At 41.7% G+C, this 17,081-nt stretch overlaps 1 protein-coding gene across 1 annotated transcript in view; it reads right to left on the bottom strand.

Annotated features, from left to right (window-relative positions):
* PSMD12 (proteasome 26S subunit, non-ATPase 12) overlaps positions 1-17,081 on the bottom strand; it is a 694,608-nt gene that overhangs the window by 12,273 nt on the left and 665,254 nt on the right. The window contains exons 9-10 of the mRNA XM_044085094.1: positions 13,384-13,558; positions 12,013-12,090 (exon numbers count right to left, since the gene is read on the bottom strand). Coding sequence (XP_043941029.1) covers positions 12,013-12,090; positions 13,384-13,558 — 253 coding nt within the window. The remainder of the gene's footprint in view (positions 1-12,012; positions 12,091-13,383; positions 13,559-17,081) is intronic.

The following is a 17,081-nucleotide window of genomic DNA, read 5'->3' as shown; positions in this document are numbered from 1 at the left end:
ACCCGAAGGGAACCTCTTCTATTTGGCAAACTATGTCTACGGTAGAAGGCTTCCTGGCAGTTTCAGTCACTTCTGACACCCCAGCCAGGAGATCCAATCAGATTAATGGATCTAAACCAGAATCCACAATCTAAGCTGGAGTTGGTGTGATCCCAAATGAAGGAAAATTTCTTGGTTTACAGAAGAAGGGTTTTGTGAATGTCAGAGGCCCAACAGACTGACACGATATCCTCCTCTCAATGACTGTGGGTAATCCTCTGGTGGTTGTTCTCTGAATTTCATGAAAGCATGTGAAGACAAAGGAAAAGGCCTACAGGAATCTTGTCTGCCAAGGGTGGAAGAACTGTATCTACAACTTCCCTTGCCCTGTAGCAAAAGGAAAAGATGGGAAAAACAAAGTTCTCCTGAGTGGCAAAGAGGTTAACCTTTGCTGTGCCTCCACTCTAGAAGGCCATAATTAGAAATGTCTTCCAAATCCTGTGCTCCGAGACGACTAAAGGAGAATCTGACAGTATATTCACTTCTTCCAGAATACAAACAGGTGAAAACATATCATCACCTTTTTTTACAGCTGACTGTTAGTCTCACTTCAGTTCTAGATAAGTGGTACCATAAGGTGGACTGATTTTAAGACAATAACAGCTACAGTCAGCTTGGCCTTTAAAGCTGTCATGATCTGTATAACAGCTCATAGCTCCAAATTGTGCATGTGATGCTCAAACTCTGAGAGACTGCTTCCTTTAAGCTGTCTTTACCCCCTGTAGCAAAGCAGTAAGTGTCATGACTTCACCAAGTTTAGCTGCAAGAAGTGTAAACACAGCATGAGACTACTGGGAACTGTCCGGTACTCTTGGACTTTGTAACAAGGATGCAAGGCAAGAAGACCAGTATAACCGTGAAACTTGGCAACTATTGGTACATCCCTTTGCAATACAACACCTACACCCTATCATGAAAAAGATGCTGCCAACTACTTAGGAAGGCACAGAAGAGCCCAAGTCTAGATCCCGTGATGTATTGTGGTCCATGTGTCCAAGGTAATGATGATTTGGATCCTTTCCGTGTGCAGGAAGTAACCAACAAAGTGTCCAAAGTCTGTGCTGATATAAACAATCTTATGAGATTTAATCAGACACTATCCTCTTCTCGTTTATGCAGACCTTCCCAGAGGCTGTAATCAGGGAAGAGAACAAGTCAGGGACGACACTATGGAGTCTGACAAGGGAATCACCAGAAACCAAACATCCAGGTACAGGAATTAGAAGTTATGTACTTACCATAACTTGGCATCTGTGCTGTCCATTTTCATTCTTCCTCATGAATGGGTCTAGGGTCCGATCCTCAGATCTAAATAGACTGCATACACAATACTTGGGATCCAATTCTCAAGCTCCTCCCTCTACCCATAATACTCTGTCTCCAACTCCTCAGATCGAGTTTGCTGCCTAATTGCTCACCTACTACAGCGACAGGACAGATATGGGAAAAAGGCGTTCGGCTCAAACCAGAAACTTGAAGATTCCAATGTCATCAGACAGATGTTTCAAAGAGTGACAGGGCCAGGAGATGACTAGGATGGAAGGCAAGAAAAAATGAAAATGGAAAACACAGATGCCAATTTATGGTAAGTACATAACTTCTAAATCTGATGTTGTCCTTGTCATTTTTCCTCTCAAATGAGTCAGAGTCCCCTGCTACATGACTCTCGGGAGGCCTTACGAAAAGAAATTCCAGAGCAGTATCAAACCAAAGGAAGCTCTGCTTCTGCAGCCAATGTCTAATTTGTAATGTGTGACAAAGGTAGGAGTCCTTGACCAAGTGGCTGTAGCACAGATATCGTGAATGGAAGCTCTTGAGGAAAAGGCAGATATAACCATAGATCTAGTGGAATGAGATCTAGTGGAATGAGCTCTAGGACGAGGCAACTCCAAACCTTTTTTTGAATAAATCAATAAAATACAATCAGTAATCCATTTAGGCTGTGTAATTCTAGAAAATGACTGACCCAAGCGATTAGGGGAAAAGGATTCTAAAAGCTGCTCTGTCTTCCTGTACTGTTTTTCTCTGTGAACATAAAAACGTAAATGTCTGTAAACATCAACAAGATGAAGCATATAGTCACCTTTAATGGTAAAGTCGGGAAAGAAAACTGTTAATTGTATGGATTGGTTAATGTTAGTCTCCATAGCCTCTTTAGGCAGAAAGGAAAGGTTGGTCCACAGGGACACCCCATCCTTAAGGAAAATAATGTAAGAAGGCTTAGCCAATAAGGCTTGGAGCTCAGAGATACTTTTAGCTGAAGTGATGGCCACTAAAAAGATAGTTTTCCAAGAAAGAAACTTCGTATCACATTTGTCCACCGGTTCAAAGGGTTTCTGAGTTAATCCCCGAAGGACCATCGTCAGATTCCAAGGAGGTGAGGGATCCTTTACTGGAGGTCTCAGGAGGAAAATTCCCCTCATGACAGCTTTATATAACCCGGAAAATGCCACAAAATGATTTGTTTCCTGCGTGAAAGTGGGAAATGGCTGACAACTGAAGTACAACAGTAGAAAAACTAACTCATTCCTCAAAACGAGTAGTGACAAAAAGAAGAATGGCTGAAATAGGTGCTGAAAAGGGGTCAATATTCTGCTTGGAAGCCCAAACAGAGAATCGTTTCCATTTGCTTCTGTAGACTTTCTTGGTGGAGGCCTTCTGAGAGATCAAGACAATGTCACGATTGGGGGAAACAAGCCTGGACCATTTAGCTATTACTGAAAGTGCAGAAGCCATGAGGTCAGCTTGAGGGCATGAAGACTGGCATGTTGAATTCTTGGTGGAAGAGATATGAGATCCTGAGTGGGTTCCAGTACCCATGGAGGACATTTCAAGTGAGACCAGAGGAAGGGGAATCATACCTGTTGAAGCCAGATGGGGGGCAATGAGGATGACTGAGCTCTTCAGCCTGTTTGCTTTCTGTAGGAATTTCAGAATCAGAGGAAGAGGGGGATAAGCACAGAAAAGACCCGGGGCCAATCATGAATAAAAACATCCCTCGGTACTTGCGGTTGAGGGGTGAGGCAAATAGGTCACAGCAAGGCTGGCCCCAGTAGCTGAAGATCATATTCACTATTGTTTGATTGAAGGCCCCATTGTGAGGAATCAGAATGAAACTGCTGAGTCTGTCTGCACAGAGTGTTGGTTTCCCCAGTATATGTGCTGTAACAAGAAAGCAGTGTGAAGAGACTGCCCATTCCCAGACCCTCATGGCCTCTCTGTACAATATGTAGTAAAGTACAGGTGTGTACACTTACCATAAATGTAGATGTTCGAGTGTACTCACTGTGGCAATCATCACATTTGGGTTATCTGCCTGCAGGTAGCCCTCAGTCGGCCTGAATAACAGAGTCTTGGGATTTCTGTGTCGGATGCTGTCGCCTCTTCCATGACATCAGGTCGTCAGGGGTATAAAACATGCAGCCGATGCCATTACATCAGCCTTTCTTGTCGTGCGGTGCCCGAAGCAGAAGCAGTTCGCAAGTGCCAGTTGGCCTCTTCCTGAAATTTTCGTTTTTTTCGAGTTTCAAACCTGAAGTCTTCTAAAAGATAAGTACCCCGTTGAGGATCCTTTTTTCCTGCTCTAACCGATGTCAGAAAAAATTAATAATTGTCTTGCCTGTGGAAAGCAAATACCTCACAGAGATTTTCATTCTTACTGCGTCACCTGTTTAGCCCCAGACCATGAAGTCCCCTCGCTGTCGGTTTTGTGCCTTGTTCAACGCCCAAATTATTCGTTGGGCAATTTTTGTAGCTAAATTCTTTCGCTCTTGATCTCCGTACTCCAAAATGGCTTTGACAAGCTATCCGACTACCGATCTTGCGAAAAAACGTAAAAATAAAGACAGAGACAGACGGCATAGGTCCAAAACTGCCAACGATGCTACCGTTAAGCTAGTCGCCAGTCCGCCGGTACTCAGTAAGGTTTCGACAAATTTGCAGGCCTCTACTGAGACCCATTCGGAGTCTGGTATGCTGCTGGATGCTTCTTCGAATATGGAACCTGTGCATGTCTCTACCTTGGATGGGTCTGGAGCCGCTGTGCAGGCACTGGCTTCTGAGGGTGTATTCAGACCTTCCAATTTTCATATTAAACCGACTTCGTTTCATACCAAAAATGCTGAATTTCTCAGGCCTAAAGTTCGCACTATGCTTAGGAAAACCGATGACCAAAGTGCATTCTCAGTCCCACATGCCACAAAAACAAATGCTTAGAATGGCTGAAGTGAAACACGAAGAACATCGGGTTCCTCCTTGTTTGTTGATGTACCAGACTACTAACACGTTGTCTGTGTGTATTGCAATAGTCCCTAGAGGAAGAATGTCCTGAAAGGCTTGCAACGTTAGAAAGGCTGCTCTCATCTCTAGGTCACTGACAAGTAACTTTGTCACCGAAGGGGACCACATGCCTTGGACCATCCTTCCCATGAATTGTCCCCCCACACCCCAGTTGGGAAATGTCCGTGGTGACTGGGGGAGGAAGGGAGAACAGTTTGCCCATAAAACTAGTCATTTGTCTGGATCGACCAGCGAACGTGTTTGCAGACTGGAGTGAGTTTTATGGGAAATTAGGGAGACTGGCAAAGAATAGCCCACAGTACCGCCAATTTCCACTAAAGGATTTGCATAAAGAATCTTGCTAGAGGAACTAGAAGAATGGCAGCTGCCACTGACCCAAGAGCTTGAAGCACTAATTTTTTTTGGAGGGGATGGATGAGACAGTATGGTCCTCACCAATTTCTTAATGATGTGATGTGATGAAGAGGTAATGATGCCACTTGAGTCGTAGTATTCAGTTGCATTCCTATAAATTCCAGAGTCTGTAGAGGAGTTAGGTTCGATTTGGCATGGTGTACTGAGATGCCTAAGGAGTTGGATGTCTGAAGCAAGTAATCCCTGGTTTGTAAGAGTTGATGCTTGGTTGGGGCTGTGAGCAGCTGTAATATTCAGTTGAGTTAATATAAATTCCAGAGCCTGTAGAGGAGTTAGGTTCAATTTGGCATGGTTTATTGAGATGCCTAAGGAGTTGGATATCTGAAGCAAGTAATCCTTGGCTTGTAAGAGTTGATGCTTGGTTGGGGCTGTGAGCATCCAATCGTCGAGAAAAGACTGGTGTCCTTAGAGTCTCAAGTGAGCTGCTATGACTGTCATGCATTTGCTGAACACCCTGGGGGCTGTGGTGAGTCCAAAGGGCAGTGCTCTGAATTGGTAGCGATTGGCTCCTAGCCGAAAGCGCAGCTGTGTATTCTGATGTCATAGTAGGCATCTTGGAGATCTACAAAGCACATCCAATCTTCCTTGCGCAGAAGAGATGGGATAGAATGAACCATAACCTGTTGGAACTTTGACTTCTTTATACACTAATTCCAATTGCTTAGATCCAAAACTGGTCTCAGGTCTCCTGTCTTCTTTGGCACTAAAAAGAAGTGGAAGTAAGTCCCGAATCCTGTTTGGGTGGGAACTCCTGGATAGCTCTTTTGTAGCAGCTTTTGAATTTCTTGAGTTGTGTATTCCCTCTGACTGGGTGGAATGTTGGGGAGTTTCTGTCTTTGAACAGCAGATGGATGAGGAAAGAGTACATAGTAACCTCTGGATATGATTCTTAGCACCCATGAATTTCTTGTAATATTTGTCCAGGCGTCCAAGTGCAAGGAAGAATGACCCCTGACTGCTTCCAGAGGTGGACAGTAAGGCAACGCTTCAGCAGCGTTGATATGGCCTATCAGAGGAGGAGATTCTAAAGCCCTGGTTGTGTGGACTCCTTCTGCCTCTGGGGTGATGTCTGCCACTGAAACTTCCTTCTCTGCTTCTGGAGGAAATGTCCCCACACGAATACTGAAAAGGTTCCAGAGATTTCCAAAAAGGCATTTTCTTACCACCTTGCTGGTTCCTGCAGAATGTACTTTGAGAGATAGAAAATTTGATTCTAACGGCAAACGGGGTCTTTCCCTCCTGCTTGCTCCAAGTGACAGTATCCTTCACTGATGGACAAACAAAGAGGAGCTATCAAACGGGGCATTAACAAATGACATCCTGAATGGTTCCATGAAATCGCATAGCCTCATCCAGGTATGTCTCCTAATGGCTTTGCCTGAACCGGCTGCTCATGAGGCATCCTCCGCTATATGGGAGATCAGCCTCATTGATGCACTAGAAATGGATGAAAGAGTGGCTAGGTGAGGAGAAGACCGTCTTGAAGTCCTCCGCAAACATGGACTCAGAAAGTCTGAAAGCTCCTTGATCAAAAATCTCTCTGCAAATGAGTGAACTGTGCCAGGTAGTTCAATGACCTCAGTGCAAATGTAGCTGAGGTGTACACGAACTTTGTAAATCTGTTCATTGCTCTGGATTCCCTGCTCAGTGAATGGACAGAGGAGTTTTATTCCACTAGCTCTTTGTTAGTGGCTGCCGCCACAACTATGGCATCAACTGGAACTCCCTTGCTACAATGAGATCTATCTGAAGGGGAACTAAGAACTTATCTGAGGACTTGGGGATGGGCTCGACAGTGTCCGGTTCCTTCTAAGCCTGGTGGGAAACCAGGTCAATAAGTTCATTAGCTGGGGGAATAGACCTCGGATCTGAGACCTTTCATAACTTTTCTGACGGCTCCGAGGATGCTCTCGGAGATTTGGGAAGGTGTCCGTTCCTTGGCTCAGAGACAACCTGAGTTGGTTTTGCGGGGGTTTGAACTCTCAGCAGGAAGTAATCTTTTCAATATCAGTTTATTCTGACAATCAGACAGCACCTTAGGATTAAAAGTGGCATAAACAGCGCATGGAGAATCCAGATGGGAAGCTCCTAGACAGTATACGCACTTCTTGTGGGCATTGGAATTAGGAATCTTAAGCCCACAAGAAGTGCACTTCTTAAACCCATAGGTTCCCTCTGACATGGTAGGCAGTAGTTAAACAGAAAACCCTAAAGAGGAAAAAGGGTTTAAATGACAATAAAGTTAACCTGAAAAGTAGAAACTTAAACAGGTAGACGTATCGGATGAAGTAAAAAGACCCAAAAAGCACTTTACAGATACAAAAATACTTTTAATGTTAGACGGAACAAACATTCAGGTAGCTCCATCATGCAGCCATTCGGCTCAACTGAAGAAAAACATAGACTGGTGACCGATTTCACACACACACACACACACATATATAAATATATATATATATATATATATATATATATATATATATATATATATGGTTACGTAACTTCGAACACCTAATGGTTGAACCATTATGTTTGAAGTTACATAACTTCGACTACTTAAAAAAAAAAAAAACACAACGGACAACAAAATAAACTGTTGTAAGCAGGGGGGCAAGCCCCCTGCACCACCCATACCCCCCACTACTTAAATATACCAACTCCGAGATCGGACCACACTGAAGTGAATGGAAACCTCCGCCTATGGAGAATTCCATTCACACGCTCGAACTTTTACAAATTCCAACATATGGTCACGACCATATGTGGTTCAAACTTGTAAAAGTTTGATGACGTGATAGAACACACACACACACATACACACACATATATATATATATATATATATATATATATATATATATATATATATATATGTGTATATATATATATATATATATATATATATATATGTGTGTGTATATATATATATATATATATATATATATATATATATATATATATATATATATAAAAATAAGAAGGAGCAAATATATCAAAATATAGAAATACAGGTATCTGGGGAGAAATCCCTGTAAAAATAAAAACAACAGCAAATTACCATAAAGTAGTATGAGAGAAAGTTTAGAAATGGAAAGTAACAGCAAGTGGAAAAAAACCCCTAATGGTTGGGTACAGCTGTGAGTGTAAAGTTGTTACTAACTTTAAATGTAATTACAAGAAATACAGCACAAGAAATGAGAGAGAAATAGTATTAAAAAAAGTTACTTTTCCGCTCGCAGTTGGAGTGTCTGTCTTGCTGTTATAGATGCAAACTCGATCTGAAGAGTTGGGAGATGCACTACAGCATTATGGGTAGAGGGAGGAGCTCAAGCATTGGATCCAAAGTCTTGTATATGCAGCCAAGTCGGATCCGAGGATCGGATCCTACACCCATTCATGAGGAAGAATGAACAGGACAACATCAGATCATATGACATTCATTCACCTACAATATCACCAGCACCAGGTTAGCACCATAGCAAATACCACATCTGCAGAAGACAAACCAAATGGTACAACACATAAGGAAAGTGCAGCCCACTGTACCCTCCTCCTCTGGTGACCCAAACACTGATGTGACAAAAAGAGTACATCATATACAGCGACACTGTGCAGACCACCTTATGTTAATAACTGCATGAACCAAAGTTCAGTTACTATCCAGAAAAAGAAGCACCAAATATGCTCAATGAAACTGAGCAAGGCAGAAGCCTTCCATCTCCATTAGAAATACAAGGAGGAGACAGTACAACCTTTGTCTCTGTCCTGAGGAAGGGATGGACTTTCTAGCCACAACAAGTACAGCTCTGGTTTTTCCAGTGGTTCTGTGAAGACAGCTTGGACTAAGCACAGCCCTTTACAGGCAAAGACTTAAGACCTTCAAGACTTGACCAGCACAGACAAGGTGAGAACTGGGTTTGATGGTAAATCCCTGTAAAGCAAAGAAACTCTTGACAGTCGCATGGTCCCCCACTACAGACAGTCCTAGACAAAAGGCTGTGCTGCTGGGTTAGTGAAAATGCCCTACTGGGTGACCTGTCCAGAAAAGCTGAGAAAATCAAGGCTGTACTGACACTCCTAAATATGCAAACTGGCTTTCTTTTTTTAGGAGGTTAGCTAGGTCTAGAAGACAAGAGGCTTGAAGAGAGACAGGTTAACAGTAGTAACAGCTTCTTCTTTAGTAGGTCAGTAACCAGGGTCTATAAGAATTGGTGGAAAAAGACCTGTTCCAGGAAGGGGGTATCTGTAACAGCTTTTCAGAGTTTCTACCAAAGACAGAACAGTAGGGTTACCACCTGTCCCACTTTGCGAGGGACAGTCCCTCTTTAGGCAGTTGTGTCCTGCGAAAAAAATCAAAAAGTAGCAAATGTCCTGAGATTTCATATTTCCTAAGTCTTCTTTAATAGTTGCATAAAACAATTATTTTATATATGAAACTTCTATATGTTTATGTGAAGTAGCATAAGCAATTCAAATGTTACTAGAATAAGCTTTTATTTGTGCAAAAAAGTAAAGTTCTGAACTATGCACGGCTGTAGGTATGTTTTGTCCTGGAAAATCTGACATTTCTACAGAACATGTCCCACTTTGGGCATTTGAAAAGGTGGCAACCCTACAGAACAGCCTCAGCCATGCAATCCTGCTCAGGTGTTTTTTCGAGTTTGCAGTCCTCACTACAGTTTCAGCATAGTTAAAAGTGGCAACAAACTACATGGTAGCTCACCAAAGAAACTGTACACACAGTCCTTAGCACATCCTCCATAATTAGAGACTCAAGAGGAATTAAGAGTCTGAACTGATAATAAAAGGCAGTTGAAGGACCTGAGCTCCAACAAGGCAGGGAAGAGCATGCTCTTGCCCACCTTGTCTAACACTTTACATTTCTCGTCAGGCAGCAAACTATCAAGGTTCTATGGATTTTAAGATCTACACTGGAATGAAATTCCAAAATGCCTTGCAAGGATCTCAGTATACTTAAGCAAGGAGCATGTAACGGCACCTGGCTTTGTGGGGACTGAAGGAACATGGGGATCCAGTTGCTTCAAGACTGCATATGTGGCACCACTGATGACAGACTTTATAAGGGGGATGAACCAAGGCTCTTAATTCTCCAGATTATGTCTCAGTCCTGAGCAGTAAGGCCACTCCATGACATAGTTCATTATCCTGAGAATTTCTTTAAAGGAAGGGATATGCAGTAAGAGGGAAGTTTAAGAACCCTTAACTCTCTCAAAGAAAACAGTCACCAGATCCTCTGACTCCTGCTAAGAAAGCAAAGGGGGAGAAAATACCCTCCTCCCCTCAGCTGAAGAAAACAATTTTCGTATCTACCTAACAAATGTGGGAGTAGACTTGTGACAGGTACTTTCAGATATAAGAGGACACGCCTGCCAAAGGCACTGGTCTTGCTGCTGGAAGCAGGTCTCGTTTCCTAAGCCTCTGCATCAGTAAGGACAGGTCTCACCAAACCTCAAATAAATGCTTGAATTCCAGGGCCTTAACAATGGACTCTGATAAGGGAGAACAAAGTACACCGTCCTCAGTATGGTAATGAAACTAGCTGGACCACAAGAGGTCTGGGTAAAACATTCCATTACAATAAGTGTGATCACCAAGTTCTGGCTGAAGGACTTAAGGTACCACTCCATGGGAGCAGGCCAATAATAAGTGAACTCTAGCCATATGCTTGGGAGGTAGTGATACTAAAAGCAGGGGATGCATCCCCCCCAAGAAGTTTTTTTGGGGGGGTAGGCACCTCTTATGCGTCACTAGCTATCTGCTGAAGTAGAATATAGAAGCAAAACTGAGTCCTCACTATCTAAGGGTAAGGACATGATGCCTGGGGTCATGAGGCCATCTCAAGGATATTAGAAGGGAGTGACAGACTTTTATTCTCTGCTGCTTCCTTCATTTCATGACAGTACTGCAGTAAAAGCCTGAATCTATGAGAAGCTCTTCAGCTTGCCTCCATGATGAATACTTTCATCTAGCAGCATCTGTTTAGCAAAACTAGCCATGATATTCCCCTTTTTGCATCTTTAGGTAGCCAAGTTGAAATGGCTGGCAATTAAACAGGTATTTCATACCATACTCCTCCACTGACCAATAAAAACAGCGACAGATGCAAGTCCTGTGGAGGCCACACAAACTCTTTAATGCTTTACGTAATGAACATGGCAGCTTTTTCAATATTAACAACAGAACTGACATTTGATATGTATAAGGGGCAGAAAGAAATAACGGTCTTAAGCACAATTCATGTTCTTTTAGTGAGGTGTGGAAGGCAACCATGTGTTGACAAGGGGGCATATGCAACCCTGAATGTGGCGGCTTCAGACAAAAACAGAAAATAGAATGAAAAGACCTACCAAGCAGGATCCCCAGTGCCAGATCTGTTGTTTCTGCCTTCATGTCCAGAATGTGAAAGGTGTTCCGGATATGATCAGGCACAATATTACTGCACTGCATCTTTCTGAATATTCTCTGCATCAAGTCATTTAAAAAAATAATTTGAATTCTGACATGAAAGATATTTTAGAGTTATACAGACAGACAAGACCCAGCTCTATCATTATTTCTGTCAAGAAATGCCCGGTGTCTGTAAAATAAAACAAAGCAAATTATTATTCCTTGAAATGCACATACAAAAAAAAATAAAAATTTAAACACAGCCCTTAAGAAAAACACTGTGACTGTACAGATGAGAGTTTACTTCATTGTTGCAACTTGCTATACTTATCTTACTTTCCACATGAACAAGTATGACCGACTCATTTAATCAAACCAAAACATTCAGGTTAGCCCTAAAACGTTCTCTCTGTGCTTTGTGGTCTTTGCTGAAATAAATAAACAAGACTTTCAATGAATAACTTTTTGTGTCAGTGGCACAACAGGAAGCACACACAGCTTTGATACAGAAGGTTGTGGGTTCTATTCCTACACCAGGTAAATGGACTGCTGACACTGCAGTGTAGCATAAGAGGTATGTGGCTGCACTCCTGAATGTGGTACCTTTCTGATGAGACATTAAACCGTGGCCCCATCTACTTGAGTTGGTGACAGCTCAGATGGATGTAAAAGATTGAGGAGTACTGTAGGTTCACAGATGCCCTGGCCAAATTTCTTCTATTAGTATAAATACCACCTTGGGCCTCTCCCCTGAAAAGAAGCTCTAATCTGTCAAGATAGAATAAAAAAATAAACAAAAAAAACATACCAAAACCATCAATTAACCATTACTATTCGACTACTGTTACTCACATCAACTGACAGATCAAGTAGCTGTGCCATTCTCTTCATTGTGATTCTTGTGTAATATTTTGCCATTATTCGAATGTTCTGCAATAAAAAGAGAACATTTCTAATCAGTAAATGTTTAAATTTACATCACAACCCAATGACTAACAAATGGCCATCATCACTCAGTGAAAGATGGAGAAAGGTGAAGCAAAAACAAATGTCTCTCCAAGCAGAGGACAACATGCATAATCGCTTAGATAGGTGATCAGCAGGACAAAAAGGCATGTTGAAGGATGAAAAATCAATAAGGAAAAATAAGAAAAACAATGGTGAAGATAAAGTGGAAAGCACATCTGGTAGACCGAAGAAACCTCAGTGAGAGGGCACAGACTTTTCAGAAAACTGTTGGAACACATTATAGCACAGTACTTAGACAAAATTAAAACAAACAAACAAAAAAAAAAAACACAGCTGAAAGAATTTGACTGGTTGAATCCAAATGTAAGTCCATAGGGCGGCCACGGTGGTGCAGCGGTTAGCGTTGTCGCCTCACAGCAAGAGGTTCTCTGGTTCGATCCTTGGATGGGATGTCTACTGTGCTGAGTCTGCATGTCCTCCCTGTGGTCGCGTGGGTTTCCTCCGGGTGCTCCGGTTTCCTCCCACATCCCAAAGACATGCTGTAGGTGGAGCAAAGGAAAAAATATTTTCAGCAGAGGCACAAAAATTCTGTATCTGGACAGCCCTGCAAGAATGACCAATGCCTAAATAACTTTAAAAATATTTATTTATTTTATAACAAACAGTAAATAACTTAGTGTTATCACAAATGGATCCTTATTTATTTTATAACAAACAGTAAATAACTTAGTGTTATCACAAATGGATCCTCAGGGAAAGTGCTATCCATACACCTACACATGTATGCTTGTCTGGGGTACATTTTACCAGAACCAAAAACTCTTGAAAGCACAGTTCCAAATTATCACTATTTCAAAGTGTAAAACGTAGGAATAAGCTCCTCTCTGCAATGTTTACCTATTCTCAATTACCTTACTAAATACAGGAATATAGAGATGTGCAAGCACTCAGCATGCATGTAGGATCTACAAAGTTTTGCAGAAAGATTAGTATTTATGACAAATGTAAAAAGTGTACGACTGATATGGCAGATGAATCACCATAACATACAATCAGTAGTATAGCAGAAGCAATGCTGTCTCCATTGTTAGCCCCTTTAAGGCAACACACCAGTCCATCATTTGCAGCTAACCTACAATCTTTACAACAAAACTTTCAGCCCCAAATGCACACATAATGAAGCCCACATGCGCCACATAATCATCCTGGCATTTTATGATGCTGAACACTTTATTAAAAATGCTATACACTTACATGCTCTACAACTCTGTTTCGGAGGTCCTTCCATCGTTTTTCACCTTCTTCTGTATAAGTAAAAACATCTGTTGCGGGACTGTCTGCAGAACCTTCTCGTAACTCTTTCCCATATTCTTCCATTAAATAAGACCAGCGCATCAATTCCATAGTAGTGAACAATTTCAGAAGGTCCCTTTAAGACAGACAGAATGTTAATGCTGTTCAGATGAACCTATTACACCATTTTGGAAAAAGAAATACATTTCTTAAAATTAAAATACAGTCTTAGCTAGTAGACACACATCACCACAAGGGAATCCAATGCTCTCAGTACTGCTGACACCCCAGAAGGTGTCCGTGAGCATTATTACACAAACCCAACTTCTGTAAACTGCAAGAAACTGACAAAAGTCTGCATTATGTGACACTACTGCTCATTAGGGACCGTGATCAGTCCAAGAGAGTACATAAACCTACATCACAGAACCAGGTCTTGAGGCACAACTGGCAATTTGGGGCCAAGGATAGGCCAAAACACTAATGGCACCCTGAGTGAACATACAGCAGCAGAAGGCAGTGGGAAAAAATAACTCATTTCAACTTTTTCTAGAAATCTCATCTATGAAATGTCTAACAAAAATAAAGCTAAAAGAATCATCCACAACAATGACTGTAATACACTGCAGGGAGTAATATGCAAAACATTATACTTCTAGGTACACTGCAGTGCTTCCAAACTCTTTCAGGTTCAATTCTCCTGACTTTATTTAAAAAGTAGTTTCACATGTTCAAACGTCTAAATATTCTGAAAAAACAAGACTAGGAATCCTTACAATTTAAGGGCAACATAGTATAGCACTGCAAATTTTTCAACATTTTACATTGTTATTTAAATCAATAAAACAGATGAAGAGGATTACTATCAGATTTCAGATCACAGCCAACTTGCTGTTGTGTTAGAGATGTGAATCCTAAGAAATTCTCGTCAATAACAAAAAGGAGCAAAGCAGGAGGTGAATTTTGACATCCGTGATGAGAACACCTAACATGCTGGTTGTAATCTTCACAGATCATAATTATTTGTAACACGTGGAGCTTTGGCTGCTTTGATGTTTTACTAATTGCTGAGAAAATAAAGTGCTGGAGCACAAAATGTTTCACTGCTTTTAAAGCTGTGAAACATTACACACTGTCACTCAGCAAGCAAAAGCCAAGTGTAGCTCTGATTGAATAACAGCTTTAAAGATTGCTACACACTTCTGTGTGTGTGAGAGAGAGAGAGAGAGAAAGGGGAGGGCAGAGAGACAATGAAAAGTGTTTAATAGCTTTGGCAACTTTCATTTCCAGGTGCTGTTCTTTGGCTGACCCTGTGAATGCTCTGAGAGCTAGTCATTAACTTATGTACCCTTCTGACATCAGAAAGGTATATGAAAAGCTCGTCGTCCACAATTCCTGGGTCTAATAGTGTACTCCATGTACTATATTATACTGCCAATAAACACTTTTATAAGCACTATATTTTCAGTATGATCTATCAAGCTGAAAATAAGCTACTTCTGATTACAAAGAAAAAATATCTGAGGAAACAACTATTCAAAAATAATGAAAAATGCCTTTACCCATCCTATATAGCTCACATGCACCCATATGTAATGCTATCACCGTTACATTATATCCAATCACTTTGTCTTGTTACATTTCTGAGTTGTACTAAATTTGCAGTGTAAAAGTTCTCTACTTGCTGCATTTATTACCTTGACATGATTATTAAGACACATCAGTCAGTGTTATGACAACAGTACATTTTCATATCTATTAATACAGGCTGAAATTCATTCTGTAAAGGACTGCTTCTCTGAAAAACCTAAGTAAAACATGAATAGCAAAAATTCAGTTTGGATGACAAAAATAAAGAAGTTATGTACTCACCATAACTATCCATGTGAGTTGTTCCATCTCGCCTTCATTCTTCACTGATGGTTCGGAGCCGATCCTCGGCTCCGACACGGCCGACTAGCAAGCTCAAAGTTCTCCAGTAGCTCGAGACCCAACCCCTTATCCCACAATGCACTGCTGGAATTACCTCAGATCTTGTTTGCTGTGTACTATATAGAAGTACAATAATTATTCTGGCTAGGAATGAAGACACATTGAAAAACCAGGATGAAGACAGCCTCCAAGTCAACTGCCAGCCAAGAGGGGGAAGGAGGGAGGGACGTGAGAATGAAGGCGAGATGGAACAACTCACATGGAACGTTATGGTGAGTACATAACTTCTTTATGTGAAGTTGTTCAATCTCGCTGTAAATTCTTCACTGATGGGTAGCGTCCCTAGCACCCTGATCTTGGGTGGCTCATGGAAGTACACACTTCAGAACAGTAGAACCAAATGAAGCCCTGTCCCTGGAGGCCTTATCCACTTTGTAATGAGTTATAATCAGGCTGACTGAGGGCAACCTGCCAGGAGATTACCCAAATGTAATTACTGCAACAGTGAAACACGAAGAACATCTGCTCTGGTTGAATGAGCATTTACCTTACTAGACAAGGGCATGCTATGACAAGAATATGTGTAGGTGATACAATCCGACAGCCACTTAGAGTTGTTTTAGCACTGGTTTATCTTTCCTGGCCTCAGAAAAAGACACAAAGAGCTGATCTGATTTCGTAATGTCTTTTGTTCTGTCCAAATAAAATCTAAGTTGCCTATGAACATCGAGTTTGTGCAACATATATTCCAATTTGTTGGTGTGATTAGGGAAGAAAACGGGCAACTCAATAACTTGATTAATGTTAACCTCAGAACATACTTTGGGCAAAAGGGATGGATTTGTCCTGAGAGATACTCTGTCAGACCATGTAAGGGGGCTTGATGGATAGGGCTTGGAGCTCTGACACTCTGCGGACTGAAGTGATGGCTACTAAGAAGATAGTTTTCCATGACAGAAATTTTAGTTCACAAGATGATGCAGGCTCAAAAGGAGGAAGAATGATACGAGATAACTTTTAGTTATGTACTTACCATAACTTTAGATGTATGGGATCCATCTCGCCTACATTCTGTACTGATGGGTTCGGAGCCGATCCTCGGCTCCGACTCAGCACGCTATACTATAGAACGAAGTCTCTTATTGGCTGAGCTATCCCACCTCCCAGGATGCACCACCACTGCTTCCCCAGATCTTGTTTGTCCGCACACATGCACACACACATAAACTGTTGATATAATATTGCCAGGTGTTTCAAGACATGAAACAGTTGAACTCGGACCGTCCGGTCTCTTCTGATCTCCAAGGCAGGGGGAAGGAGGGTGGGTTATTAGGAATGTAGGCGAGATGGATCCCATACATCTAAAGTTATGGTAAGTACATAACTAAAAGATGTAATGTGATCCTATCTCGCCTACATTCTGTACTGATGGGACAGCGTCCCTAGCACCTGATTCCTGGGTGGCTCACTGGAAAACACTCCTGAGAACTGTGGAACCGAAGGAAGCTCGCCCCCGAGATGCCACGTCCAATTTGTAATGAGAAATAAAGGTGTGAGGAGAAGACCACGTAGCCGCCGCACAAATGTCACTAATAGCAAGCTTGGAATGAAAGGCTGCCGAAGTAGCCATAGCCCTGGTAGAATGAGCTTTCACTGTTGCTGTAAGCTCTTTGTTAGAAATGAAGTAGGTATGACTGATACAGTCTCTGATCCACTTGGAAATAGTG

This window comes from Protopterus annectens, chromosome 10.part0, assembly GCF_019279795.1.
Source record: "Protopterus annectens isolate FY-2018-M chromosome 10.part0, PAN1.0, whole genome shotgun sequence".
Lineage (NCBI taxonomy): Eukaryota > Metazoa > Chordata > Ceratodontiformes > Protopteridae > Protopterus > Protopterus annectens.
The sequence above is the reverse complement of the archived record's forward strand: the minus strand, read 5'-3'. Positions and strand labels throughout refer to the sequence as shown.